General features: G+C 46.6%; 1 protein-coding gene across 1 annotated transcript in view; it reads left to right on the top strand.

The window, feature by feature from the left end:
* The first annotated feature begins 4,613 nt into the window (after nucleotides 1-4,613).
* Nucleotides 4,614-27,881, top strand: part of NLRC5 (NLR family CARD domain containing 5) — a 31,170-nt gene continuing 7,902 nt past the window's right edge. The window contains 31 exon segments of the mRNA XM_082290342.1: nucleotides 4,614-4,755; nucleotides 5,615-5,915; nucleotides 7,263-7,417; nucleotides 7,419-7,461; nucleotides 8,464-8,529; nucleotides 8,947-10,699; nucleotides 11,081-11,164; nucleotides 11,527-11,610; nucleotides 11,688-11,771; nucleotides 13,302-13,391; nucleotides 14,231-14,281; nucleotides 14,638-14,703; nucleotides 14,936-15,019; nucleotides 15,357-15,440; nucleotides 15,580-15,669; nucleotides 16,267-16,332; nucleotides 17,412-17,489; nucleotides 17,923-18,006; nucleotides 18,167-18,250; nucleotides 19,218-19,307; nucleotides 19,432-19,479; nucleotides 19,941-20,009; nucleotides 20,718-20,801; nucleotides 21,559-21,642; nucleotides 24,065-24,148; nucleotides 24,762-24,851; nucleotides 25,771-25,836; nucleotides 26,334-26,417; nucleotides 26,493-26,576; nucleotides 27,076-27,162; nucleotides 27,612-27,692. Of these exon segments, the coding sequence (XP_082146468.1) occupies nucleotides 4,750-4,755; nucleotides 5,615-5,915; nucleotides 7,263-7,417; nucleotides 7,419-7,461; nucleotides 8,464-8,529; nucleotides 8,947-10,699; nucleotides 11,081-11,164; nucleotides 11,527-11,610; nucleotides 11,688-11,771; nucleotides 13,302-13,391; nucleotides 14,231-14,281; nucleotides 14,638-14,703; nucleotides 14,936-15,019; nucleotides 15,357-15,440; nucleotides 15,580-15,669; nucleotides 16,267-16,332; nucleotides 17,412-17,489; nucleotides 17,923-18,006; nucleotides 18,167-18,250; nucleotides 19,218-19,307; nucleotides 19,432-19,479; nucleotides 19,941-20,009; nucleotides 20,718-20,801; nucleotides 21,559-21,642; nucleotides 24,065-24,148; nucleotides 24,762-24,851; nucleotides 25,771-25,836; nucleotides 26,334-26,417; nucleotides 26,493-26,576; nucleotides 27,076-27,162; nucleotides 27,612-27,692 (4,304 nt within the window). The 5' untranslated portion in view covers nucleotides 4,614-4,749.

The raw sequence follows: 27,881 nt of genomic DNA, 5'->3' as shown, positions 1-27,881 counted from the left end.
GCCAGGTGGGGCTCTGTCTGTCTCTTCTCCCAGGTAGTATGTGATAGAACAAGAGCAAATTGCCTCAAGTTACAACAGGGGAGAATTAGGTTGGATATTAGGGAAAATACCTTCACCAGAAGGGGGGATAGCCTGTGCAGGGCAGAGGTGACAGTGCTCAAAAGCTGTATAGATGTGGCGCCTGGTGCCACGGTTCAGTAGTGAACATAGCAATGCTTAATGGTCGGACTCGATGATGTTAGAGGTCTTTTCCAAACTAAACTATTCCAGGGGGGAGCGGTGAGACCTCCTCTGCCTTCACGGGGGTCCCGAGCTGCCTTCCCCATCCCCGGCGGCCGCCGCTCCTCCCCAGCCCGGCGGGGAGCTCCCGCGGGGGCGATGCCGGTGCGGGGGCGATGCCGGTGCGGGGGCGATGCCGGTGCGGGGGCGATGCCGGTGCGGGGCCGCTGGGCAGCCCCACGTGGTTTCCCGGCAAAGCCGCTTCGCCGCTCTGGTTTCGGTTTCGAGCGCGGCGCTGCCGCTGTCCCGGGCTGGCCGCGGAGGGACGGAGCGGGGCAGGTGAGCGCGGCGGGACGGGGACATCGCGCTGGGCACCGCGGGGAGGGACGGGGAGAGGGAGTCCTGCTGCGAGCCCCACGAGGGTTTGGGGACTGGGGGTCTGGCTTTTTGCTCCCCAGCTCTTAGGCGTTCATATCCTATGCGAAAAGCCGGGATAGGGAACGGAATCTTGAACGCTGGAAAACACCTTCAAGGCCATCGAGTCCAAACTTTAGCCGAACAGGTGACTTGTGCTCCCAGGCACAAGGTGGACCAGAGGCGGGCTGGGAGGTGGCAAAGTGGGGCAGAATCTGGTAGGTGTCACCCCCGGCTCCTCCATCCATTCCCGGTTCCCCAGAGCTCCCCCACTCCCTGCGCTGTGCTCAAGGCAGGACAACCGGAGTCAGCGTTTTTGCCCCCAGAGACAGGTGTTGCTGGACCTGGGTGTTTTTTCTTCTCTGATAAGTGATTATGGCACAGCGCAGTGTGCCCTCTTGACTTCTCTGGAACTCGGCTGCAGGCTCCCTCTGGTTTTCCAACACAACTTCCCTGGCCTTCAGAGCAATATTAGTAACATTTCATTGTTTGTTGCCGCCCATCTTGCTAGATCTGGAGATCTCTGCACACACAGCTCTATCTAGACATGGGATCTTTTATCAAATCATTCGCATCTGCTACAATTTCACTTAAACCTTGTCTTCATTCCAAAGGAAAAGCAACTTGTTTTATCCTCTTAGATATAATGGAAGAGGGAATTAAATATTTCCCCGTGTGCCAGAATAATCAGACTTATGCACGTAAATAGAAATATTCTCATTGCAAGTGCCTTAACCAAAACCAAGTCCGAGTTTACTCCACGAAGAGCATATTACCCTTCTTCTGTTCTGACTGGATATTTTTGCTCATTTCTCTCTTTTTACTGCAGATGAATTTTTAGTTGGGGAATTCCTGAATGATTTTACTTTCATTTTGCTCAGTCTTTTGTTCATCAGGTCCCAAAAGGCACAGAAGGACTTCGAAGTCTCGGGATGGTGCTGGGTTAGCACCTGGGGAAATTAAAGCAGTGGACATTGTCCTCCAGCTTGGTTGTTTGGTGACCCCCACACTGATTTTGGTGCTGGGGCTCTCTTTCTGGGCTTCCAGTAAGTACCCTGTGCCCCCAGAGCAGGCAAGAAGTTGATAGATTTGCAACAGGGAGTTTCACATTTCAGTTTAATTTTTTGTGGCTGGGAATGGTGCAAATGCCAAGTTGGGGAGAGAAAATTAAATTTTGCAAAGTGTTTTAAAGATGGTTTTGCATTTGAAGCACAAGGGTGAAGGCTGAAAAGTGTTCTGGCTTTTCTTGGGAGGTTTTCGTGCTTCATTTTGGGGTCAGAGGTGTTTTACTGAAGGTAACTGCCAGTCATTCCTGATGATCTTATTGAGCAGAGCAGTAGTACAGGAGCTGTGCAGTGTCACTGAGCTTTCAACGAACTTTTCAGTGTTGTTTCGTTTTTGAATATGAGTCTTTCATTAATTTGTATGAGTCTACTCTTTGTCTGAGTGGCTTTCAGTCTTCATTGGCATTAAGGTCTGATTTCATTCATTTATGTATGTATTTAATATGGCTTTATTAAGTCTGTTGTTCTTGGTCATCAGGGGAGTAAGGTCAGGACATTGCTGTCTACAGATTTCTGGTTTTTTGCTGGAGAAATGTAAAATGCAAATTCCCAAAGCTTAACTGATAAGCCTACTGGAAAATGGAGTTTGGTTAGCAGGAAGCCCTGTTAATTTTCAGTTTGTTTAAGTTTGAGAAGCTTAAATGTTTTCTTTCAAGCTTTCCAGTTAATTGAGACTTTTTTTCTTTGTTTTAAATGCATGTGTTACTATTAGAGTCCTTTATTTGTATGATTAAGGCTATAAAAAGAACCTCATAATAAAACATTTTGAATGAAAACTTGCAGAGTCCTATCCAGTAAGGTTCAGAATTTAAGTTTTTGACAACATGCTTGACAACAGTTTTTGACAGCCTGAGGACAAAACCAATCATAGCTAAGCCCCATTTTTTTTATCATTTCACCAGGACCATATTTCTTGTTTTTGTTAGAATAGTGAATGACAGGCAAGAAGGGTAAATGACAGGCATTAGAGAATATTTAAAAGCTGTGGGGGTTTACCCACATTTTGCTGGGTCCAAGAGCTGCCTCACTTTTTACATAATTTATCCTGAAAGTCTGATCTGGAATGGGAAGAGGGTGAAGTCTTTCTTGCACTGATACCGTATTGTAACAGTGTAAGGCGATGCTGTATAGGAACCAGCTTTGACCTGAAGAGTCTGAGATGAGTAGAACAGTGCACAATACCACAAGCTTTGCTCTTATCAGATGTCTGCTTGGTTTTTGGAGCACAGGAACAGAGGAGGTGGATTAGATCCTTTCCATCCAGCCCCCTGCTGTAGCACTTGGGTCACATCCCTTTGCTGCATTAATTTGCCTCGGTCTCAAAACATCCTAGGCTGTTCAAAGAGGTGGCACAGAGTGCAGAAAGTGGTGATGGATGAAGAGGGAAGAGATATCCTCTTAAACATGAGTGGAACAAATGTCTAGACCACTTTTACCTCCAGTTTTCCAACTTGGCGCCTTCTTTTGTTTTGTCTTCAGCTTCTGGGTGCATGCCATGCCCAGCAGCCATGTGGAGAGGTGTTCCCTGAGTTCATGTAGTGGCATGGCTCTGCTCCAGCACAACCATAACTTTATGATGAATTAGGGGATGTCTCTGCTCAGACAGAAAGGTCTTGACTCTTTCCATCAGAGTGCCCTTCTGTTGTTTTGAGTTCTTCCCTTGGCTCCATAGAAATCTCCCACTTTGCTCCTTGGCCAGATCAAAAAGGTGGCAAAAATAAAAGCCTGAAGGGGTTTGTTGTACTTTTACTGAATACATGAATGGTCAGTGTGGAGGAGAGCCTGTCTGGGGAGTGAGGGCTGAGCACTAGAGCAGGTGAGTTCTGCAGCATGACTCCCACATGCCTCCACCCTGGTTGTGGTGGGGTGGCTGGGAACACATTTGCTCAGAAAACAGCACTTGCTGGGGAATGGCACCATGTGCACCATCCCTGTTGGGGATGAAAGCATATGACCCAACACGATGTTTCCACTCAGCACTTTTTGCTGAACTGGACTGGTCACTGTCTCCCCCCCCACCCCACCTAAACTTGGGTGTTGTGGCAACCGTGGGAGCTTTTCCCTCACCACACACAGTGCAGCAGTCTTGGACCTGGAGGGCCTGTTCTGTCCAAGTGAAACACAGGTAGCTGGTGGGGGGCTGGAGCTTGGAGGTTTCTCCCTGTGGTTTCTGTTCTTGCCTATCTGCAAACACGGTAGTTGTAGTTGGATGTGGGTTTCAATATCCCTGTAGGGTTCTGTCTGCTGGACACAGCACAGTCCTGATGCTGCTGTAGCCAGGCTGGGACGCTGCTGCAGGATGTTTGCAGTTGTGCCAGATGGTGATTGTGCTCCTCTTCCCTTTCCCTCTGGCAAGGGTGGCTGGACGCCAACTGCCCCCAGCTGCAGGGCAGGCTGAAATTTCCCTTTGCCATTTCTGCTGAGAGGTGGGGAGCTGGCACTGACACTGGGGGCATTTTCAGCCTCCTACACTTGAAAATCTTTTGTGAAAGCTGTGTAGTCTCAGAGGATCAGCTTTTCACAGCTTTTCTGGTGTGACTGATTGCCTGACTTGAGCAAGATGCTGCTGCTTCTGCATCAGCTTCCACGGAGGGGCTAAGAGCAGCAGAGTGGCATAGCCCAGCTCAAATCAGGCAGTGACACCAGGAAAGCTGTGATTCCCATGACATGTTCCTCTAAAGCTGTCTTCACTTGCATCCTAGGGCACAAGGCTCAGTCCTGCATTTTCATCAGACCAGGAGTGAATCTTCAAATGTTGAAACTTTGTGGTCACTGCTGGTTTGAGTGAGAAGAGATGAAAAACATCACAGCTGACCCTTGGGTCAAAGGCAGGGCTTTTAGATTTGTGACCCACGTAATTTCCATGGCCTGGCATGTCTACATCAAGCTCTGTTGTTGTTATCCCCAGGCATTTGCATCAAGTGAGGCATGTCCCACATATTGGGGTGTGTCTGCGTGCTGAGACTGCCTCTAGCAGATTGATTCTCTGTCAGAATATGGAGCAGAAGCCACCTTTGCACTTGACAACTGGAAGGAGACTGATTACACCACGATGCAGGTAGGAGGTTATGTGCATGGCTTTGTGGGAAGGAAGTGGGAATGGAGGTGGCATTGTCACCAAAGCAGAAATGAGTTGTTCCTCCCCAAATAATGAGCAGCAAGAACAGTTACCTGAGCCCTTTGTGCACAGGAGTTCTGCACAAACTTGTGCAGCTGAACAGGTAAAGCAAAAGCTGCACACACAAGGAAAGCAAAACAAGGAATTCATTCACAACTTCTCATGGGCGAGCAGGTGCTCTGCCATCTCCAGGAAAACAGGGCTCCATCACATGTAATGGTGATGTGGGAAGACAAACATCATCACTCTAACTCCCTGCTTTCCTCCTTCTTATCCCAGCTTTATATTCTGAGCATGATGCCATATGGCCAGTTGAAGTCAGCTGTCCTGGCTATGTTCCCTCCCAACTTCTTGTGCATTCCCAGTCTGTTTGTTGGTAGGGTGTTATGAGAAGCAGAAAAAGCCTTGACTCTGTGTAAGCACTCTTGAACGATAACAAAAACATCCCTGACCTCCCCAGAGGTCCTGGTACATGTGAGAGATGCTTGGGATGTTATATTTGGCTGATGGCCACTGCAGCAATACCAATGTCAACAGCTTCTCCCTGGCTGGTGCCAGAGAGACTGCCATGGATTGCTCCTGTCCTTCCCAGTCCTGCTGTCCGGCACTGTGCAGACAAGGACTGCCAGCCTTGCACCATCATGACTGGGCTCAGATCTCTACTCGATACTCTGGGAGTAAGGGCAAGAAATTCTGGGTTAGGCAAGCGGTAGAAAAGCAGATAAAGCCATGAAGGGCTGTGTGGGTGAACATCTTGTGCTCCTGTGCCCGTTGCTGCCCTTTGTCTTCACCCCTCTAGCCCCCATTTCAGGATGACGATCTAGACCTGAGAGCAGCTGTAGCAAGAGCCCGCCCCCAGCTCGTGGAGTTCCTCAGTCACTGTCCCGACTGGCTGCTCATGACTTCCCAGCCCTTTGTCCCCGAGGCGGCCCTGAGCAGCCTGGGTGGCATCACTGACCACAAAGAAAAAGCCTCAGTGCTCCTTGACCTGCTGGAGGAGGCTGGTCCTGCTGCCTGGAAACACTTTGCACAGTCCGTTTGCATGGAGTATGACCTGCCCCTGGATCTGGAGATCCTGCTCATGAGTTCTGCAGGAGAAGGTAAGAGAGGTCAGGCCAGCTTCCTCTGACCAAACACTGCCAACACCTTGGCCACCCATCACCATCATCCAGTCTGCAGTGAGACCACCAGTGCCCTCATTTTGCATGGCCTTGTTTTTCTTGGAAGCACAACTTCTGGCTTAGAAATGTAATTTGAGGTTAAAAAACCCCCCAACATAAACAGAAGAAACCAATAAAAATTGTGCACCCCCATCTCCAATAAAGCTGGGAGGCAATTTTTGGATGGATTTATTTGAAGGAGAAAAGACTACAATATCTTTGTTCTGTGGACTTTTAATCGTTATTTTTTAATTTTCCTGATCCAGAAAGGCAAGAAATACAGAAGTCTTAAAATAACCACACAAAACCACTTCCCCACATCTCTCATTAGCAGAGGCTTTAGAGAAAACGATGCAGTTCATAAGGACCACAGTCAGTGTGTGTCATCTTGCAAACTACAGAATGTGCACACGCTCTCCCTTGTGAGGGCCCGTGGCACCAGCTAAGCTGTGCCCCTCCTTTAGTGGGTTGCTTTATCTGGTGATAAATTCTCTTCTGCATGAAGTCTTACAGGATAATACCTTCTCAACGGTACTGTTTCTCACATCCTGCTTGCAGTAACTCTTATGAGTTGCATCAGTTGGGTGGATCCAACCTTTGTGACTAACTGCAGCAGCAGCTGTTTTGGGAGATATGAAATGGCAAAGGCCAGACAAGGAACAGGGAATGTGGACCACTGGGGGATTTCTCTCAGGACTGAAGCTGAAACAGTTTTCAGCCTTTTGATTCTGTGACATATCATAAAAGAAGATGTCTCTTAAGGTTATGGAGCTGGCTTATGCTTGTTTAACTTTTGTAGTAACAGCTAAGCATCACTAATCCTTCAGAAGGTGAATTGCTTCTGGTTATGCTGAGGGGGTTTTGTGGCAGCTTTGAGCAGTGCACAGTCAGAGAAGACCGTTGACTGGGCTGCTGACTCTGCCAGTGGTTTATTCACAGAAAACCCTGCTTTCAGGAGCAGGAAAGTAGGGCTTCCCTTTTGGGCTACATTGTGGTTTCAGACCAGCCAAAGCTGCCCATACTCTGAGTTTGTTTGTATCAGAGAGAAAAGTTGTTTTTCTCCTCCTTTGAAAGCAGAATTTACCTGTACTTCAGAGCAATCTGAAAGGAAAACATCAGATGGGGACCCTGAAACCTGGATGTTTGCATCCCTCACAATGAGTCTTGGTTTGTGCCACTGTCTGTGTTGCAAGCTGCTCACCTTTTGTCTCTGGCCAGCAGCATGCCAAATTTCAAGAGCAGAATGCTCACATTAACCATATCTAATTTCCCATTCAACTCTTTTAGGCAACTTCAGCCAGACAGAAGAAGCATCCACAGATACGAGAGCCCAGTCATCTGTGCTGAAAGGTAAGGCCAGAACAGACCCTGGGGCACTGTGCTCTTGGAGTTTATTTTCTCTGCCCATGGCCTGGGCAGGGCTACAAACACACCAAGTATTGCTGCTCAGCATTGGCAAGGTGTGGAGAAACCACTGCAACTTCATGTTTCATTGTTCTGTTCTTGGTGCTTTCCATGTGAACCTCCGCTGTTTTTGTTTTCCCTCCCTGAATTTCAGAAAAGCCTTGCTGGCCCTCTGCTAAGGAACTCTCTCATTTTAGTTTCTCTGCAAGAATCTCCCACCCACTCTACAAAACCCATGCTTTTTGCACTCTTACTGTGGTCAGTTCATTGGTAGGTGGAGGAAGTTGGTTTGGCTTTTAAAGAAAGAGCAGAAAAATTATTCAGGCATTGATCAAGCGGAAACCACTCCAGAGTTGTCAAAATATGAGCTTAAAATAACAGATAGTAGGGTTTTCTTCAGGGGTGAATTTGGAACTTCCTAGTTGGTGCAGATCATGAAGAGACACTTCTGCCTCTGCTTTTTGCTCAGAGACTTCCGAGTCACAGCACTGCAAATGTCACATGGCACTGTCTTGTGTGTCACAGGCAGATTGAAGATCTTGAAAACAAGAAGGAAAAAGTGACCTCTGCTCTGCATTCAGACTGCTGCCAGCTGCTGTGCTGTCCTAGTGAGACTGTCTTGCCAGTTGCTGGTGGAATGGAAATGTGAAAATAGTACTGAAACTTACTAAGACCAGTTAAGAAAGACATGTGCCTCTTTCAGCTCTGGCAATTCTTTCCATCTGACAGTGCACCATAAAATACCAGGGAATTAACCACCATGAACAACCTTGGGAATCTGTGGGCCCTGCGTTCCCCAGAAGCAGATATTCCCTGCCACGTTCCCCAGGATAACAAAGCAGTTCTTGTGTTCAAAGCAAGGCAGGTGCATCACCCAGCCCACAAAAAAACTCACCTGTGAGGTGCTGGTGGCCCATCTCAGAAAAAGCAATTCTGTAATCTCAGCCTGAGTTTACAAATAGTTTTGTCTGTCCAATTTTTCCTCTTCAGCTCCCCAAATGCTTTGCTGGGGAGTCTTGCCCAGCTTTAATACACTGCCATTCAAAATATTCTTTTGACACGGTTCTGACCTTTCGATTTTCAGGGTCTGCTCGCCGTCGCCATTGCAGCAGCTCTGGGGGTGACAAGGATGCCAAACAGCAACGACTGGGTATGTGGGTGTTCCAGAAGCTGTGCTGGGCTTCCCTCTGAGGAAAGGACCTATTTAACATCTTTGCAGAAATACCCAAGAAATCAGCTTCCAGGGTTAAGAGGCCAGCGTGGGTGAAGAGGGAGCTGGTGAACAGGGAATAATGTACATAATGCACAGATACCTAATTCTCACCTTAGAGATAGTAAGGTTTAGTTTTCATATGAAGCTGTTTCATCTTTTTCCTGAATGTTGTTCTCCTTTGGCCTCTGTGCAAAAATAGGAAAAGTTAAGGGTTATTTTCATGAGTTCAAAATTTGTCATTTCTACCCAGCAACCTCTGATCAGGGCCATTGTTTCTAAGTGGTATTTTGGATCTGTAATGACTCACAACTAACTTTTTCACCCTCATACCCCCTCTGTTGTCTTCTCTCACAGATTCATCTGCAAAGTACCGGCATCTCCTCGTCGATTCTATCCGCCAGAGGTACGGAAGCAGGAGAGAAGCAGGAGCAGAAGCACAGGAACAAACACAGCCACCATTCAACCAAGCCTTTGTCAACGTTGTCATTCGTCAGAGAAAAGTCCCCCGCTTAAAAGAGAGAACAGAGAAACCCCGAGAGGATGTGGCAGGTGCTCCTGAGCCAGAAGAATGTGCAGATACAGCCATGAAAGTGTCAGATCTGTTTTGTAGTGAGGCCCCATCGGACACGACAAAGGTGGTCTTTTTGTTTGGTAAACCAGGTACAGGCAAGACCAGGCTAATGCACAGGATTTGTCAGAAATGGGCAGAAGGTGTCCTACCTCACTTTCTCTTCACTTTCCTGTTTGAGTTTCGGCAGCTGAATTTGTTGAAAAGAAAATTGACCCTGAAGGAGCTTTTGTTTGACATGTTCCTTCAGCCAGAGGACAGCCCTGATGCAGTGTTCCAGGACCTCCTGGAGAATGCCCAGCAGACACTGATCATCTTTGACGGGCTGGATGAGTTTGCAGCTAACATGGATGTGTCATTCTCCTCTAAGAGAGGCCCAGCTGTTACCTCCCCTATGTCCATAGCCCAGCTCTTTGCAGACCTTTGTCACGGGAAGCTCCTGCCTGGTTGCACAGTGCTGGTCACCAGCCGACCTAAGAGGCTACCTGACTTCTTATTATATACAGTAGGTGTGTTGGCAGAAATTTGGGGATTTGACCATAAGAAGGTTGAGGAATATATCAGCCACTATTTTCGTCAGCATTCATTCCGAGAACGAGCCATTGCTCACGTGAAGAACAACACCAAGCTCCTCAGCATGTGCTTCATCCCTGCTCTGTGTAACATTGTGTGCATCTGCTTGGAGTATTTGCTCCTTAAACACCAGATGAGTGTGGAGCTTCCCCAGACTATGACACAGTTTTATATCAAAATGTTTCTCATCTTCCTAAACAAACAGCAGGGAGACTGCGCGGGCGATGAGGAGACTCAGCTGAACTGTAACAAAAAGGCCATTTTGGGTCTGTTTGATCTTGCACTTAGAGGCCTGGAAGAGAAGAAACTTGTATTTTATGTTGATGATATTCCCGAGGATGTGAAGGAATTTGCTTCCTTGCATGGATTGCTGACTCTATTTGAGGTGAAGACGAGTGGCACTTGCCCAGAGGTTGGCTATGCCTTTGTGCACTTGAGCTTGCAGGAGTTTTTTGCAGCACTGTGTCTCATGGTGAGTAGGAGGGTGGACAAGAATTACTTGAAGAAGAAGTTCTTCTTGAAGTCAAAATGGACTTTAAAGAATGAGACAAAGACCGAGTTTATGGAGAGTTTTCACATATTTCTCTCGGGCTTGTCGTCAAAAGAGTGTAGGACATTTCTGATGCTGCTAGCAGAGCAAGATGAAGCGTGGGTGCAGGAAAAGCAGGATGTGATCCTGCAATCTCTCAAGAAACTGGCAGCCACTCATCTGACAGGGCCTAAGGTCCTTGAGCTCTGCCACTGCACCTTTGAAACGCAAAACCTCGAAGTAGCCCAGCACATTGGGAGCCTGCTGAATTTCAAGTATGAGTTTAAAAACTTTAGACTGACAACTCTGGACATGTCAGCTTTGGTTTTTGTCATAAACTCGGGCCAGGATTTGACTTGTTTGGATTTTGCAGGATGTCTTGTGGACCTTGAGTGTTTGGAGGTTCTGGCTGGCTGTAAAAATGTGGAACACTTGAGGTAAACACAGTGAATGCTGTGAGCTGATGGGTGGGGAGAAGGACTAAGGAGTTGGAAGGTCAGGCCTCGAGTTTGTTCTAGAAGAGAAAGGCGATGTGGGAAAATTTGATCTGAACAGCATAACTTCAGTACTGCAGAAATGTAGGAAATAAAGAATTTATGAGTGATTGAAGGATAATAAGGTGATAAATCCATTCTGGCTGTATTTTTGTTTGTTTTTTCCATTTTGATTAATATGAACAACAGGGTAGTTAATGCAGTAGATAAGAGGGAAGATGATAGGCATTTCTCAACGCTATGAGGGCAGGGTGAGTCCTGCAAGCAAATGAAAATATCAGCTTTTGGTGTGTTTGTCTTTTTCCCCTTTTCTTCACATTTTAGCTTTCGTAGCAGGAGATGTGGTGATGACTTTGCTGCTGCTCTTTCAAAGGGCTTACAAGGAATGGGAAGCCTGAGGAAATTAGAGTAAGTCTTTGCTTGTAACATCAGTGCCTTCTCCCTTCCTGTCTGTTCCCTACCAGTTCAGTGACATTGGCTCACTCCAGGCTCACTCCACTGTTCTATGCAGTGTAGGGAGGGTAACAGTGCTACACAGAGCAGCACAGACATGAGTGCCTCTTGCTTTATGCTGGCATCAAGAGCAGTATTGTGTTGCCCTGCTGGAAAAGGAGTATGAAGTTGGTTGCAGGTGGCAGAGCCAGGCTGCTGCCTCTGTGTCTGTGTGCTGGGGACACGGTGCAGGCACAGGTCTGAGACAGGCTTGCCATGTGCTGCAGGGGATTCTAGTCCTCCCTCTGCTTGGTTTGAGTGATCCTTTCTCTTTCCAGGTTGACAGGCGGGAGCATCACAGCTGAGGGGATGACTAACTTGGTCCAGTCTGCATCACACTGCCTCCAGCTTGAGGAAATAAAGTGAGTGTGTTGTGGCAATGACCATCAAATCAACCACTCCGTCCTTGGGATGCTAATGAGAATGAATCTGTGTGCAGCTTGCAGGGCAATCGGATACGGGACCCAGAAGTGAAGAGGGTGATGGACCTGTTTTCCAGAATGGAAAAGCTGAAGAAAGTAGAGTGAGTAAAAATGGCTTAAACCTATTAAAAATGGTAGCTACTGTGAAGCCAAGCGTAGCACAGAGATATGTGGGCCACCAAACCAAGGCACAGACACTTAAGTGCAAGCAGGACTGTGCTGGACTCAGTTTGAGATAGACCCAGCCTCACAGTTCTTATCCAGGTGTCTTAAAATCATCCCAAGGGAGTCCTGGCAGCACTGACACCTCTCCAGGAATTACAATGCATGTGCTCAGCTCAGTGCCTAGCTTGACTTTTTCTTCTCTTCCCCTTGGTGAAGTTTAGGTTGAGATGTCTCACCTCTGATTAAGGGAGGATTGGCTCCATCAGAGCTTCCCAACCTTTCCACAGCCCTCTTCTCCAGTGCTGCTCCTTCGAACGCTCCAGTGGCAGTCCAGTGCTGACTGAGAGGGACAGACTGCCAGCAAAACTCCCTGCATGGATCTGCAGCTTTTTAGGTGGAAAGAACCAGCCTGGCTTGTGAAGGGATTTAAAGCCTTTGAAGAGCTGCCAGGGGCAGTCGAAGCAGCAGCAGAGCTGCTGCAAGTGCTGGAGTCTGAGTGTAGTTTGTGTGACAGGACAGGGATAGACACAAAGCTATGAGGACAAAGCACTGCCTACTCACCCCAGCTGAAAGGGAGACACTCTGCTTTTAAAGGTCTTCCACACACCCTCAGGTGCAAGCAGGTGAATCCAAAATACCTGCAGTCATTGCTGGATCCCATCCAGGAATGAACTACTGGCTTTGCCATATGGTTAGAAGTGTTTAAAAGCATGGCAGAAGGAGGGAGGAAAGGAGGAATGTACCTGCTCCTCTTGCTTTCCTGGGCACACTGATAACAGCTTGTGGGGAATGCCAGCCTGCCCCCAGAGAAGCAGCTTATCCTATGGAAAAGGCAGGAAACCAGTGCCATTTGTAATCCTCCCTCCCTCACCCGTCTCTATCACACACACACAGACACAGACACACACAGAGTGCAGTTCTCAGGGATGATTCCTTCGAGGCTCTCTGGAAAGGTGCCCCATGGCCCTGAGAACAAGCAGATCTTGCATTTCATATTTAATGAGGTCCAACGAGTAATGAAACAGAATGAACATGCAATTAAAGAACAAATCCTCGGAGGCTGGAGGATTGTGTTCAGGCCTCACTGCTTTAATAAGCCACACTTAAACTGGATTTGTTGTAGTGGGAGTTTAACTGCACTGTGGGTTGGTGGTGCAATCATGAAGGTATGAAGAGCCTCCACTAACTAACCCTAAACTGGTTAATGACCCCTGTGCTGCACATAGAAGAGTTATCTCTGATTCTAAATTCATGGGAGCTATAGCTTGCAGAGAAAGAACTATGATCTGATAATGCTTTTGTCGAGTCCTAGATGCAAAATTCAGAAGTTTGGGGGAAATCCCCTAACTAAAAGAACGTGTGTGCGCTTCAGGATGTCTGGGGAACAGAGCAGAGGACATTTGTGTAGCAAAAGAATGTGCTGTGGAGTCCAGCAGCTGAGGTTTTGTTTTTCCTCATGTTCACAGCCTGAGCAACAACCATCTTTCCTTGAACGCTGTTCTCAGTTTGGCAGAGGAAGGCATCGTGTGTCAAAATGTTACTGAACTGTGTGTCAGGTACCAATACTTGAGAGTTCTTACAAAAGCAAGTAGGTTGTCTCTTTAGATACTGACTTTAAATGAACACTGTTTTTCAGCTTAATTGTTGGCAAAATCAATTTGACTCATTTTTTCTTTTCTATTGGAAACAAAATGTGAATTCATCATACCATGTACTTCCTCTTTGTATTTTGAATAGGTCATTTTATCCTTGGTCTATAAAACCATTTGCAGGGTGTGATATTTCTTCCTGCATAAGAGAATTTAAACTTGCTTTTAAGCTCTCCAATATATCAGTCAGGAAATTCTTTACCAACTAGCATAAATTTGCTATCAGTCAGCTAAGTTTACTGAAAATGTGTGGATTTAGCTCCAGTTCTGCGTTCCTTTAACTTACCGGGTTTGGGGTTTTCATGTATCCAGGATGACAAAGGGTAGATTTTTTAAATCATTGTGTTTCTTGTGGTTGTCTTATGTTCTAAGTTTAACAGGTCAAAGTAATCCCTGGTGTAACTCAAATTGTATATGGCTTTTTCTTATTTTTCTTGCTGGAAGGGAGTTTCTACTGAACCTTTTCCCTACAAACTTCTGGTCTTGCAAAAAAAACCAAACTCCTGGCCCAATCTTTTTCACTGTGTGACTGTCTCATCTGCACTGCAACCCCAGCTCAACACGTGGGGTGTCCTCTGCCCTCTGAGCACGTGGCTGCTGCTTGGCTGTGCCAACGACCTGGTGACGCAGGTGTCAAGGTCCTCTTTAGTATCCAGGCAAAAGCTTTGGTCCTTAGCAAACACCTCTGCTAAACAAATGGCATCCTTACACCTGTTCCCTAATACTCACCTGGATCTCTTTTTCAGGGTGGACACCGCAATTATTTGTTTTTCTGGCGCATCTGAGAAAGGTCCAAGGTGAGAAACTGCACTGTGTTCAGTTATGCTGATTGAAACCATCAGCTTGGTGTCACCATAAACCACACTGGCAGCAGAACTGGTGACCTCTGCCCTTGCAGCTGGCAGGGCTGGGTCCTCCTGAGCGATGAGAAATGTAAATAAAATAGCTGGTTTTGCACACACCTACAACCAGATCCACAAAAGCAGATCTTTAGTGCCTGTGTAAGCTTGAAGTGCCATGTTTCTATTGCAAAGCTGCTGAAAAACACACAACACTGACCTTGTGGTTTCTGCTAGAAAATATAAACCAGGACCCAGGCTGTCAGATATTTCATGAAGGCATATTAAAAGCCAAATATCTTGCTTGTTTGCAGATCTTCGGATTTGAAGTTGGAAGAGAATAAAGAACATGTAATTCCAACTAGACACGTGAAGTTATGGTAAGAGTAGACGTTGAAAGTCCTGCTGGTGCATGTGATTTGCAGATGACAGGTACTGTAGAAGGGCAGGAATAGCACATGTGTTGGTCCTGAAGGAGAGAGGATATTTCCACATGTGGGAAAGTGTGAAATAAACCTGAATCAGTAAATAAAAATAACAACAGAAATCCTATCTGGCCCAGACAGTGGCACCCCCAGCCCCTCATTGCTCACTAACCCTTCCTGTTCACAGCTTGCAGGATCACAGACTGTCTTCCCAACATGCCAAGAGGATTGTGGCCATTCTCCAGAGCTGTTCCTGTCTCTCTGAAGTGGAGTGAGTGCCTCCTTTCCTTCCTGTTGAGTGGCTGCAGGCAGGTGGTGGGAGCAGGGGATCATAGAAGGACAGACTGATTTGGGATGGAAGGAGCCTTAAAGATCATAGATTTTCTAAAGCAAGGTGGTTTGGGTCTAAAACATGAGTCATGTTGCCCAAGGGCTAAAACTTTTTTGGCTGAAGTTGATTCATGCAGAAATAAGCAGAGAAGGTTGATCTGGGACAGAAGAACAGTCCAGGAAAAAAGCAACTGTAAGAAAGGGAAAGCAAGCAGGTTTTGAGAGCTTTGTTGTTTTTCCTGTTCAAATCAGTCCCAACTAACTGGAAAATGCTTCAGTTTATCAGGCAACAAGCTTGGAGATGAAGGCTGCAGTTGCCTGCTGGAAAGCCTCACCTGCATATCGATTTCAAAACAGCTGAAGTAAGTGTTGCCTTGTACAAAACCAACTTGACCTCTTCTGAAGTGAAATGGTGTCAAGCATGCAGGACACTGGTAACTGCTTCACTAGGACAGTCCTGTGGGATTTCAGGGACCAGCTAATTGCCTTTTTCTTTCGTAGTCTCAGCCGAAACCACTTCTCTGTCACTGGCATTTGCAACCTGTTGAAGTCAGTAAATACCTGCCCGAAGGTGATGGAGGTGCAGGTCAGGTATGTAGGTCTTGAATCGTTCCTGGGGCTAATCCCAATATACAAGTCTGGGAGTCGTGCTCTGAGGTTTTTGTTGAGTCATCTCAGGAGTGCGGTGGGTGAAGAACATGTCCCAGGGTGGTTGCTAACACGGACACTTGGGGATACATTGCTGTAAGCTGATTTATCAGAGCCATCTACCACAATTTGAGAGCTTACAAAACTGGCCGTCCTTTCATGCATGGGGGAGTTTTAAAACGCTTCCCTGCTCTCTGCCTTGGGAAGTTCTGGAGACAGGATCTCTGCGGAGCATGAGAACTGGTGACACCTCGTGGAGCAGAACTGGAAATTCTCCTCTAGTAGTTGAAAACACACTGGAGTTCAAGTATAGCAATTTTGTCTGCGCTTTGTCTAATGACTCAGAGAAACTGGATCATCAGATACTGCATCATTTGATCCAACCAGGATTTAAAACTGATGGAGATTATTTTTTCTTGCTTTGGGAGTGTTTTAAGCACAAGTGATTGGTGTCACCAGAGTTTTGCAGAACAAAACCAAACAAGAAGTCCTGTAAATAATCAAGCCATGACATCGATTGATTACTTCTCTTCTTCACAGCCTCTGTCGTGATATTGCAGTCCTGAGGTTTAGAGAAGACAGAGAGTTTGCTTCCATTCCTCCTAGGTAGGCTGTGTGCACAAATGGTGTTATCTCAGCATCCTGTTTAGTTCCTGCATCCTGTGTAGGTACCAAGGGTAACATTTTACTTCACAGCAATTCCTACCTCCCTCCCCAACCCCCAAATTTAAATGTAGAACTGTCTCCTGGCTTTCTCAGCCACTTTAAAAGTTGCCACTGCCTTCTGTAGTGTTTTATGTCCCTAGAGCACACTTCTACCCACAGCATCCTAAGCAGAGCAGGCTGTTTAATGACACCTGTGCTATCTGATAATAGTGAGGGTAAGAAACCAAGTGAATGCCACACCAAATTCTGAAAAGATTCACAGATCCATGCAGTTCAGAACACTAAGCATTCTGGGTCATGGCACTCCTAATTCCGAGATGTTTGGAGTTTAATTTTTCCCCTCAGAAAATTATGGTTAAAACATCTCATCCTGAAGGTTTTGACCAAGAAATGGTTTCCTGTTGCTCCTGGAATTTTAGGTTCACTGTTTTTACCCTTGTTCTCTGTGGACTGAGGCCACTGTAAAATAGCGTTTCCCATGGTACACCTGCATTCCACCTCTTGGCCAGAGAGAAACAGCAGAGCTGTCACGGGGTACAGCCCGATGGTTGTGCTTGAAAGAGAGTGACAGCCTGAGACACATGGTTTCCTTTAAGGCACCAGTGACATTTCAAACTCTGATGGTTCAAGATTTGCATGTTCCATTTAGTTATGAATAGTCATATTTAGTTACAGTTTTAATGTTTGTAGTTGTGGTTTTTAGTTACAGTGTTACAGTTTAGTTAGTTATAGGCAGTTCCATTTAGTTATGAATAGTCAGATTTTTGTACACTCTTCACAAAACTTGTTTAGGCAAAAGATAAATTCAGCAAAAGCTGAATTCTCCATCAAACTGTATCTTAGATAGAAATATCTTTCCCCTTCTCCCCAGTTGCCTGCATGCTGAAATATTTGGTTAGAAAAGGAGAGCTTGCAATTGGCAAGATACAGGCATGGGCTGGAGCCATGGTAGCCCCAGGGATTCGCCAAATTGCTAAAGCAAAAGTGTTTTACCTTTATCTGGTTTTGTGCTCACTTAGGGAAGAGTCTGTGTTCTCTACTGATGACCAACAACATGGGGAGGAAAACCAGACAACTAACGATCCCCCAAAAATAAGGTACCTTGGCCAATTTTCATTGTACTTCATGCAAGTCCTATCTCTGGATCCTGTATCTAATGTAACCTGCATCCCTGAGTGGTGAATCACAAGAGAACTGGGACTCTCCCCAGTGCCAGCAGCTTGGGGTGCAGCTGCCATGGAAGCTGCAGGCTGTGCTCTGGGTGGGGGGAATGGCTGGAGCCCCTGGCAAGGGGCTGTGACCTGGTACCCACCCTGAGCCTTACAAAGGACACAGGCACCTGCAGTGCTGGGCAGGGGGTGGCCCATCACCTGGAGACTCTGTGGGGAGCTGGTGAACAGCAAGGTACTTCAAGGGGATTGTTTAATTTCATTATCTCCTCATTGATTCTCTAGTTTTCAGAGGAGTGAAGTTGATAGCCTTGTTTGAAATCCTGCAGACCTGGCTGATTGATTTCTTTTTTCCCCATAGACTGACAGACTGTAATTTTCAAGCCAGTGACCTGAAGAATCTATGTGCAGTCCTGAAGGAATGTGGCCGCATCTCTGAGCTGGAGTGAGTCCTCCTTAACTCCCATGGTCTTTACCTGCAGTTATTTGAGATGCTGAGAAAATGCCACTTGTTTGTTCTGCAGGGTTGTATTATAGATAATAGAGCTGATGGTGCCTATTGGGTTTTTTACCATGAAAATGAAATGCCTTTCATTAAATCCTAGCCTATCACGTAATTATCTGGGAGATGAGGGACTTCTGCAGCTGTTTCAGTGCCTGCCAAAACTGAAAATGTTACGTTCTCTCAAGTGAGTAGCTCCTGTTTTTTCTTTATGCATGGATTGGGTTTTGTGAAGTATTGTTTGTGGAAGCACAGTGCACATTTGGGAAGGGCTCTTCAGGATCAGTTTCAGTAATGTTCTGTGTTGGGCAGACGCACTGTGCTGTGTGTCTGTCTCCACCTCCAGTCCAGAACAGATTGACTCCACCTGAAGCTTGATTGAGTTCAGTGCCTGAGAGCCCCTGTGCTTGCTCCTCCATGAAGGGGACAGGTGTTCTTGTGTCAGGTGTGGCACCTGGTTTCTGAAACAGATGGAGGTCTTTAGCAACTCACTGCATTTTTCCTCTTCGAGTTCCTCATTGGCAGTGGCAGCAGTCCTTCCTCTCCTGAGGGGAACAGCTTTGGAGGAAGGGAAGTGCTGGGAAGCTTCAGCTTCAGTGATGGAGTCTGAATTCATCTGCAGTGGTGGCTTGTGTTTATCCAGGTATTTCACCTGGCACTCCCAGTGCAAGTGCACTGTACAGAACTGTGGCTTAAGGAGTATGGCACCATTCTGCAGTATTGAAAGAAATATTTATTGTTCCTGTTCGATTAATTGAACTGTTCTCAAGACAAGACTGCTCCAGTTACAATCTCACTAGAACAGGTGGCCCTGAGAGACTGTGAATTCTCTGTCTTTGGAGGTGTTAAAAACCCAGATGTACAATGTCCTGAGCAGTCTCCTCCATGCTAACCCTCCTCTGAGCAGGAGAGTTTGACTAGATCAGCTCAGTTCCAGCCTCAGTTATTCTGTGATTCTCTGAACACTAAAAGTGAAGGATGAATTTAAAATATATGGGAGTGAGTTGTGCTTGCAGAACTGTAGTTGGAAACACAGGCAGAAGGCAGCAAAGAAGCAGCCTGAGAGTGCTGCACAAGGATCACTGTTCTGTGGTGTGGTATAAATTGCTATCAGTTCTGCTTGCAGCAGCTGATTTCATCTTTTCTTCCTGTAGGTTTAACAACAACCATATCTCCCTGAACTCTGTGTTTTTCTTAGCTCAGTCCTTATCTACACTGCAACACATTAAAACAGTGAGCCTCAGGTATGACCAGGAGAACTTTTGCTATTTTTTTGCTGTTTAAAACCTCAAGCTGTGGGTTTTGAGGAGTGATACAGGACCTTGTGCTGTCAAACCCCATGCTGATGATGTTCTTTTCTGGTTACAGCTTAGGACGCACACAGGTGGTTCACCTGACCTTTTGGGAAAGAGGCAGGTAAAATCATACCCACTCATCTAAGCCCTTTAAACTTCTTGTGAAATTCTAAACAGAAGGTGACGTGTGGTCCCTGAGGTGTGTCAGTCAAAGAGCCCCTTGGCTCCAGACTCCAGCCAGGGTGGGGGATGCACAGTGAGCTGTTCCATGGCTGATGGATTGACAGCAGCTTGAGGGCATGGCTTAGCCAGCAGCATCCAGCTGCTGATACAGGCTGCAGTCATCTCCCTGCTGGGCCAGGACACAGCCACTGCCCAAGTGCTGAGTGCATGCAGAACTCTCTGGAAGAGGGATAATAAGGCTCTTTTTCTTCTGGGGATGGGCTGAGCCTCATTCCGGCAGGCGGTGAGGGAAGGCAGATTGGAACATGAGGCCACTGCCTCACCCCCTTCATGGGGAGTTGGCTACACAGGGGCAAGAACATCAGCAAAACTCATGGGGCTGAACTGTTCTTTCCCCAGAAGTACCGGCAGATGGAGAAGTGGTTCCCTGGCACATCCCAAGCAGGAAGCAAAAGGACGGCGCTTTCGGTATGGCAGCCCCAGCTTCCCTTTGTCACCAGGACTGTAGGGAGAGATGATTGTGGGGGTTGGTGTCTTTAGTGCAGCGTGGTGTGTGGGACAGACCCATCCCTTCAGCTGTCTCCTCAGAGAGGAAAATAAATAGTGCATCTTTTGCTTGGTTTGAGGGGATTGTCTTGCTTTCCAGCAGGGGAAGTTTCTACCCATAAATAATGAGAGACAGATCTGTCTGGCTACTACATTTGTCTCATGGAGACCTGCCAGTTTGTCACCCAAAAAGGCTACTATTATTTCCTTTTTGGAGAAGGGCATAGGAGGCACCATTTCCAGCCTTCCTCTGGGAGAGCTGAGACAGTGCAGAGCAGGGAAAGATGCTGTCCAGTCTCCAGAGACAACTGAATGACCAGTGACGTGGCTCTAGGGAGGCAACACCCAAGTATGGGTATTTTGGTGGACTGCCTCTCTCGAATCAGCTCAGGGATGCTGAAGTCATCTGGTTGTCACAGGTTTTGATTTCTCAGTCCTAGACTGAGGGTAGCAAAAAATACATATTTTATATATATATATATATATATATATATATATATATATATATATATAGTGGAAGTGAGAGGGACGCTATGGGCCTTGTGTCCTGGGATGTCAGGCTCTGGGATATACAGGGAATGTTGGCATCCTGTGGTCATGTTCAGCTCCTGAGTGCTTTGTTTGCTTCAGTCTCAGGGACTGCAGAGTGGGTCCAGAGGATGTGACCAGGCTGTGCCAGATCCTGGCTCAATGTCCCCAGCTGACAGAAATCGAGTAAGTATGGTGCACTTGTCAGCCTGTCTGCCTGTCTGTCTGTCTCCCCAACCCCCAGACACAGATTTGATGTTCAGGGTAGCAGCAGGTGTACATCAGCTCTCCTCTCACCACATTTTCCAGGGAGTCCCCACAGAACTTCACCCAGATACTTAGATAAACCCAGGCTTCCTACTGCCCTGTTTCAAAGAGACCTTGGCCTCTCCTAAGTCTACTATATCAGTGTGTGAATACCCCAGAACACGTGTGTTCTCATAATCTTCCTCGGTCCTGTGTCAAGACACAATTTTTGTCATCTATTCCTTGAGACCTTGGCTTGTACTACAGCCAGAGCAAGAGCTCCTAGCCCACTAAGCCATGAACTCTGCTCCTGAAGAGGTGGTCACTCCAGGCAGGAGCCTGGCACCAAGAAAATTGGAAGAATATTGGTCAGAACAAAAACTGAGGAAGAGCAAATAAAAGTAACATAATACCCCTATTGCCTGCATGAAAGACATCAGTAGCATCATTTTATAAATGTACAGTAATGGAAAAGTAAGACTCTTGAAACTGGAATGCTAATTGGCTGTAGGATGTAGAGAAACACAGAGATCAGGCTGTAAGGATCTTGCCCAACTTTCATGGCATTTCTGGACATGTCCTTTTACAGAATTTGCCCATAACACCGTGTGTGTGTGCATGTCCATGTAAATGTTATAGAAATAATTAGGGATTGAACCAGTTTCTCCTGGGTTTTGTTTCCTTCCATGTTTTACAGTCTGTCTGGAAATTCATTGAGTGTCCAGAGCATTGAGAGATTACTGAGCTTTCTGCCATCCCTCTGTCATCTGACACTGCTGAGGTAATGTTTGGGGTCCCTGCTTTGACTGCTGCCATGAAACATTGGTTTGAGAAGTGTTAATACCACAGCATATCTTAGGAGCATTAATCAGTAATTGTAGACTACTACAGGCAAGGCAAAGAAAATGCAGAAATGCTTTCACACCCGTTCTTTTCTTGTTCCTAGAAGAAAAGCAGCACTTTAATGGTATTTAGCAGAGAGGAAAAAAGGACAGGAGGAAAGCTATCTGCCCTAGGCACAGCATACCATATAATCCTCACTTAGCAGCTCCCATGGGACATGACTTCCAGCATCCACGACAAGTGTAGGAAACGTTGGTTGACACACAGTGACAACGCACCACCTGTTTGTGTGGTCAGTGTCTCACAGCTCTGCCCCTGCATGCATCTGACATCCTGCCACACTTGACACCAAAGGTGTTTTCTGGCAGCATATCAGCCATTTATGCTGGAATTTGGCCCAGAGAAGCACTGTCAGGGGCTAGGGAACTCCACTGTGTGGACAAAAAACCCCGAAGGAACTTGGCCATCTTTTACAAGATGTTGCAGCATGAAGGAGCTGCAGGGTCTCGTGAGACTGAGTTTGCCCAGTCAGGAGGTTGCTTCCAGTGTGGGGTACCTCTAGTCCAGTAGCCCCAAAGAGGAGTTGTTCAGTGTAAGCCCTTGGTCTGTACCCCCTTTTTAGTCAGAGGGGACAAAAGGAGACTCTCCTTTAGTTAAAGGGTGCCAATGCTCAAATCTTTAGGTCCTTGCTCCCTCATCCTGAGTTAAATGGGATGTATCCAATATTTTGTGTCTCAAAATGAACAATGGGGAAATTGGGCCAGGTGTATGGGAGCCTCTCTTCTTAGGACCTGATTTAATTGCTTCTTCTTTCCCCTCCTTTACAGTATTAGGAGAAACCCCTTGTCCCCACGTTGTGCTGTTTTGCTCCTCAACTCCATCAACCTCTGTGAGCGGGTCAGAGTGGTGGAAGTCTGGTAAGACACTCAGATTGTTTGGAGCCCAGCAGCTCAGCCTCAAAGGGACTACAAAGCCTGTCATCTTTGAAGATCAGTGCTGAAGGGCTGTCTTTTGTGTCTGCTTTAGGTCAAGTGAAAATGCCTTCTTGCACTTAGGAGCAAGCATGCAAAGCCAAAGGACATCCTGCAGGTACTGGCATAGAACACTCACTGTGATTCACTTGTGGCTGGATTTGAAGCACTAGTGCAGGGAGCCAGATTGCCTCTTGTATTGAGAATTCATGGGCTGGTGGCCCAGGAGCTTGGGCTAGCAGCTTAAGATTTAGGGCTCAATTCCTCTGCTAAAGTGCAATTCAGAACCATCTGGATGCAGTGGGATGGCAGAGACCCGTGCTTTTCTCTTTTTTTCTGGACTGCTTATGATCATCTTGAGTTGCACCAAATTCTGCTGCACAAGCACCAGAATTGAGCCCTCATCACTGCGTTTTCCAAATTTGTGCCTCAAATTCTGGGTGATAATCTCCATATGAACATCTGTGTGATGTGAGATGTGTCTGCAGCCTCGCTGGGAGCAATGGTTCCTAAGTACCCCTGGAGAGAAAACTGTCAAGTGTCTCCATTTCGGCACCAAGGAGATGGCAAAAAACATGAATGCTCCACAGAGACTGGTGTAAAAGTGCAGCTGCTGGTGGGCAGTTCTCAGTGCTCGGGCTGAGCTGGTTGCTGGTCATGCTTTAACTCTCCTGCTGTTTCACACAGGCTGACGGGCTGTGCCATTGGGGAAGGGCAGGTAGAGGAGCTCTGCAATGTCCTGGAGCAGCACGGGTGGCTGGCAGAAGTAGAGTAAGTAGGGCCTGGGGTGTTACTATGACCTTGAGCAGAGTCACTGAGGGAGAGCTCTGTTTGTGGGGTTCAGCATTGCCTGGAGTTTCCCAGCCTGTCTGCGAGGGTATGTGTGCTCATTCAGACTGCTGAGAAACACAATCAGTTGGAAATAACACAGGTCCTTTTGTGCTGGTGGGACAACTTCCTTGGGATCTTCACTCCATGACTGTTTTGAGGCATTTGTTGCTTCACTTGAGCTCTTCATTTGAGCTTGCTCTGGAGCTTATGCATGAGGTAGTTTCATAAGGCAGTGGTTTGTTTTAAACAGACAATTATTGGCTAAACTAGAATTTAATTCCAGGAAATTTGAGCTTTTTCTTCAAAGCTTCTCAGAGGAGCATTGCTGTTTAAAAGAATAATAGACTTATAGAATAATTTGCTTTGGAAAGGATCTTTAAAGGCCATCTAGTCTAACCCCCTGTCATGAGCAGGGACATCTTCAACTAGATCAGGTTTCTCAGAACCCTGTCCAACCAGGTCTTGAATATTTCCAGGGATGGGGAAACCTCCACCTCTCTGGGCAACCTGTTCCAAAGGCTGAGTTTTGGTTGGCCACATTGTTCTTCTGCCTTTCAGTCTCTCCAGGAATCAGCTGGGAGATGAAGGCCTGAGGTGCCTCTTGGACCACTTGCATCGAGTGCCCGGTACCTGTTCCCTCAAGTAAGAGAACACACAGTGAATCTGAGGGGTGTTGGTGTGATCCCTCCTGAAGCTGGTGCTTGTGCTTCTTGCCCTCTCCTGCCTTAGGAGGAAAGCTCTGAGTCATGAGCACAACATGAGACCTCCAGACCACAGTGACTCAGAGTCTGCTCCAAAACCTGCAGAAATAAGCAAAGGTCTTTTTATGAGGGTCAGCAGGAAATAGCAATGACCAGAGTGGGGAGGTGTGACTGAAGTTGACCCAGCCTCCAGAGTTTTCAGTTCATCACTTTTCTGTGTGTGTTGACCTCTTTGGGTAACTCAAGACCCACAGGTGCTGTGAGCTGAGCTGTGTCCTATAGCAGCCTTTCCCCTTCCCTTTCTGGTGGGACAGTAAATGCTCCAGCTGCGGCTGCCTCTGAGATGCAAGAAACAAACTGCATTTACTGTGTCCCCCAAGTCATCAGCACTGTGTCCTGGAGGGGTTCTGTGCATTGACCACAGCTGAAGGGTCTCAGCACCCCCCAAACTGCTCTGTCTTTTTTGCCAACTGGAATTTTGCCTCTGTGGCTGAGGAGTCTGGGGACAACCCTGACTCCTGACACATGAAAATCCTTCCTTCTCTTTTGTGCAGTCTCAGCCATAATGGGATTTCTCAGGATGGAGTCCTGCATCTCATAAATGCCTTTGTCACATCTGGAAACACTACTGAAGTTCAAGTCAGGTGACTGTTGCTCTTCATTAATTCTTCCCTGCTTGTTTTCCTTTTAATTATTGAAAGTTTGTCATTTTCAGGTAATAATGAGGGCTACGTTTTCAACTACCTTTATGTCCAACTGCCTAAAGCATTTGTTTATGTCCATTTCTAATGGCCAAACATAGCTGCCAAGCAGAACTATCTTTCCACAGGGCCAGGTTATTTTTGTGTATAGAGACACAGATACTCAGCTGTACCACTTATTGTCATGTATGTATCTGTTAATGAACCTCTTCAGGGCAGGAGTCAGCATTTGCTGTCTAAGGTTCTCTCCAGTATGCTGAGATTTCAGAGGCAATAGAAAGCAATTTCCCATGTTCTTTACTTGGATTTGCATCTTTATCTCCTTTCCTCTCAGGCAAAAATATCCCCATGGGCTCTGGGCCCGTTGCTATGGCATGCAGTGCTTTTTTTCACAGATTCCAGTCATGGGACTGGGCCATGCTGCACATCTGTGGGACCTTATCAGTGTTTATGTTCATGGGACCAGTTGGTCTGGCCTGAGCTGGTTTTAACCAGGGCACTTCCATTCATTCCTGCTGTTACATGTGGGTGCTGAATATTTGGGCTACTTTAAAGCAGATAAGTCTCCTTTTGTACCTCTCCCCAGAGCTCAGCTGGGAGTACAGAGGAGGCAGATAAAAGCAGGACAGGTCAGGATTCCTCCTCCAAACAGCAGTGCTGCTTTATGCCAATTTAGCATTAGTGAGGTATTATTGAAGCATTTCCCTGGGCTAGTTTATTTCAGGGAGAAGTGAGCTGGGCCAGGTACCTCTGTCACTGCTGTGCTGGATTGCTTTCTGGAGTTAAGTATCATTAAATTCTGACCACTGGGAAAAATAGTAATTATCCCTCTAAATCTCATACTCGTGTCTTCTCTGTGCAGTTTGTGCTCCAAAGCAACTTTAATCATCAAGCTGACAAGTGGAGATGACCCAAGAAAGATTTTGAGGTAATGTTACAGACTTCTTGTGGTGATTTCTTTGGCAAAGGTGGTGTCCTTTTTCTAGGGACAAGGCAGACAAAACCTCTTTATGCCCCTGGCTGCTGGCATGGAGATATTTTATATTAATAGCTGACACGTTTCCTTTGACTCACCTTCAGAGAAGAGCTTTCTCACATCACAGAGAATCCCACATCCCTTTTTCTCTTCACTTCCCCACTGCCTGTTCCCCACCTGGGCACCTGTAGGTGTGCCTCCAGTCCCTGTCACAGGACAGGGTGCTACAAAAACCAGTGCCACCGTAGCATGCAGGAATGTTCTACCAGAACACCTCAACAGATGCTTTTGAAGTGTTCCCACAATTGTTTTTGGAAACCCTTAAAGGTGTTTCAGATTTTTGTGCCATCCTTCTTTCTCTGTGGGGTTAGGCTTTGATGCCTGAGATTTCTGGATCAGAAAGCCTGAAACGTGATGAACTAAGGCAGTTCTCCCTCTCATCCTTTCAGACTGGCAGAGTGCAACTTTCAGCCAGAGCACTCAGAAAAGCTGTTCTCACTCCTGGAAAAGTGCACTGGTCTGACAGAGTACACGTGAGTTAATGGCTCTTGGACCCATTTGGGTGGGCTCGTTTGTGAGCTGTTCATTACAGTGAGCTTTGGTTCTAGGTCCTCAAATAACAACGTGACAGTCCAAGCTGCAGAAAGACTTTTGCATTCCCTGAGTAAAGATCTGGGGCTGCTGAAAATCAGGTACTGTTTCACTGTTCTTTTTTAGATACTGCTCTGAGGCTGGTCTGATCTTCTAAAATCTCTTTCATCAAAACCAAAAGTGAACCATGTTTCTTCCAAAGGCAGGTAGCATTGGCCTGAGAAATTTCCATGGCTGACTCTGTTACTGGTATTTGGCTTTATCTCCTTGATTCCTACTGAGCCTTGTGTAGAGCTCTGGCCAGAAACTGTGCTGACTCTGTAGAGCACTGCCAGCCTTACAAAGAAGGGTGATAATTCTGGTGGACACATTCCTACTGCCAGAGCATCCTGCTCTTTACATGGGTAGCAAATTCTCCACTCCTCTGCAGGGAAGCTGGGCTACTTCTGCCTGTTGCCAGTTTGCACCCTGTTTCCCATGCAGACATTACTCTGCTAAGCCAAGCAGCCTTGCCATGTATTGAGAGTGTGGAACACTCAGCTGACAGAGATGGATCCATGCATGTAAATAAAGCAGAGCTGCCTGCATTCTCCTTTGCAGCATAGAAGAGCCATGGGTGCGCAAAGAGAGAGTCATGAACCTTCTTGAGCTGGCTGTCCAGGTCTCTGGAAACATTACTGAGATCACGTAAGTGGCACCTCAGGTTCTGGTGTCTTTCAGATATTTTCTTTTAGCCTGATACTCTTAAGGAAATGGGACTGAAGCCAGCCCTGGATCTTCTGTTCTTTATTCGCTGTCTCCAGTGCATTTGTGAGCTATTAGCCCACTTGAAGCAATTTTAACCCAAATGGCTGGTGGGTAGAAGTGCTTAGAAGGTTTGTGGTCGCACAACTCAGAAAGTTTAATGGAAAGGAGACCATGTTCCTGGTTGCTCTTGGGAGAAAAGGGGCCAAGGTTAGGCTGGCTTTGGAGCTAGTTTAAACATTACAAACCTCTTCAGAGATGGATGATTAGCTTTCATCTTCCCGCAGAGTCCTGTCCCATCTGGTCCTCTTGATTTTTCCTACAGAAAATAGTATTTTTTCTCTCTCAGGAGTTCACAGTTTTATGATGTTCTCTAATCTCTACCTTTTCAGGATACGTAAAGATAAAACCCTCTTCCAATTAGTCATAAGTTTCCCAAACTGCCTGGAGAAGGTAGAATCAGTCATTAGCAGGTGAGAAAGCAACTATTTATCATTATTTTCTGCGTGCTCAGAATTTCACTGTGGGATGAAAAATATTTTCAGAGTGTCTAAGGCTCTGGTCTCCATGGGTTCAGTCTCAGAGTGCCTCTGTGCCACACATGTGGAAGAAATCTTCTGCTCGTGCATGTGTCCTTTGGGCTGCTCTTGTTCAGGCACATA

This window comes from Coloeus monedula, assembly GCF_965178545.1.
Source record: "Coloeus monedula genome assembly, chromosome: 13".
Taxonomy (NCBI): Eukaryota; Metazoa; Chordata; class Aves; order Passeriformes; family Corvidae; genus Coloeus; species Coloeus monedula.
Note: the sequence above shows the minus strand (reverse complement) of the source record. Positions and strands in the feature narration are given on the sequence as shown.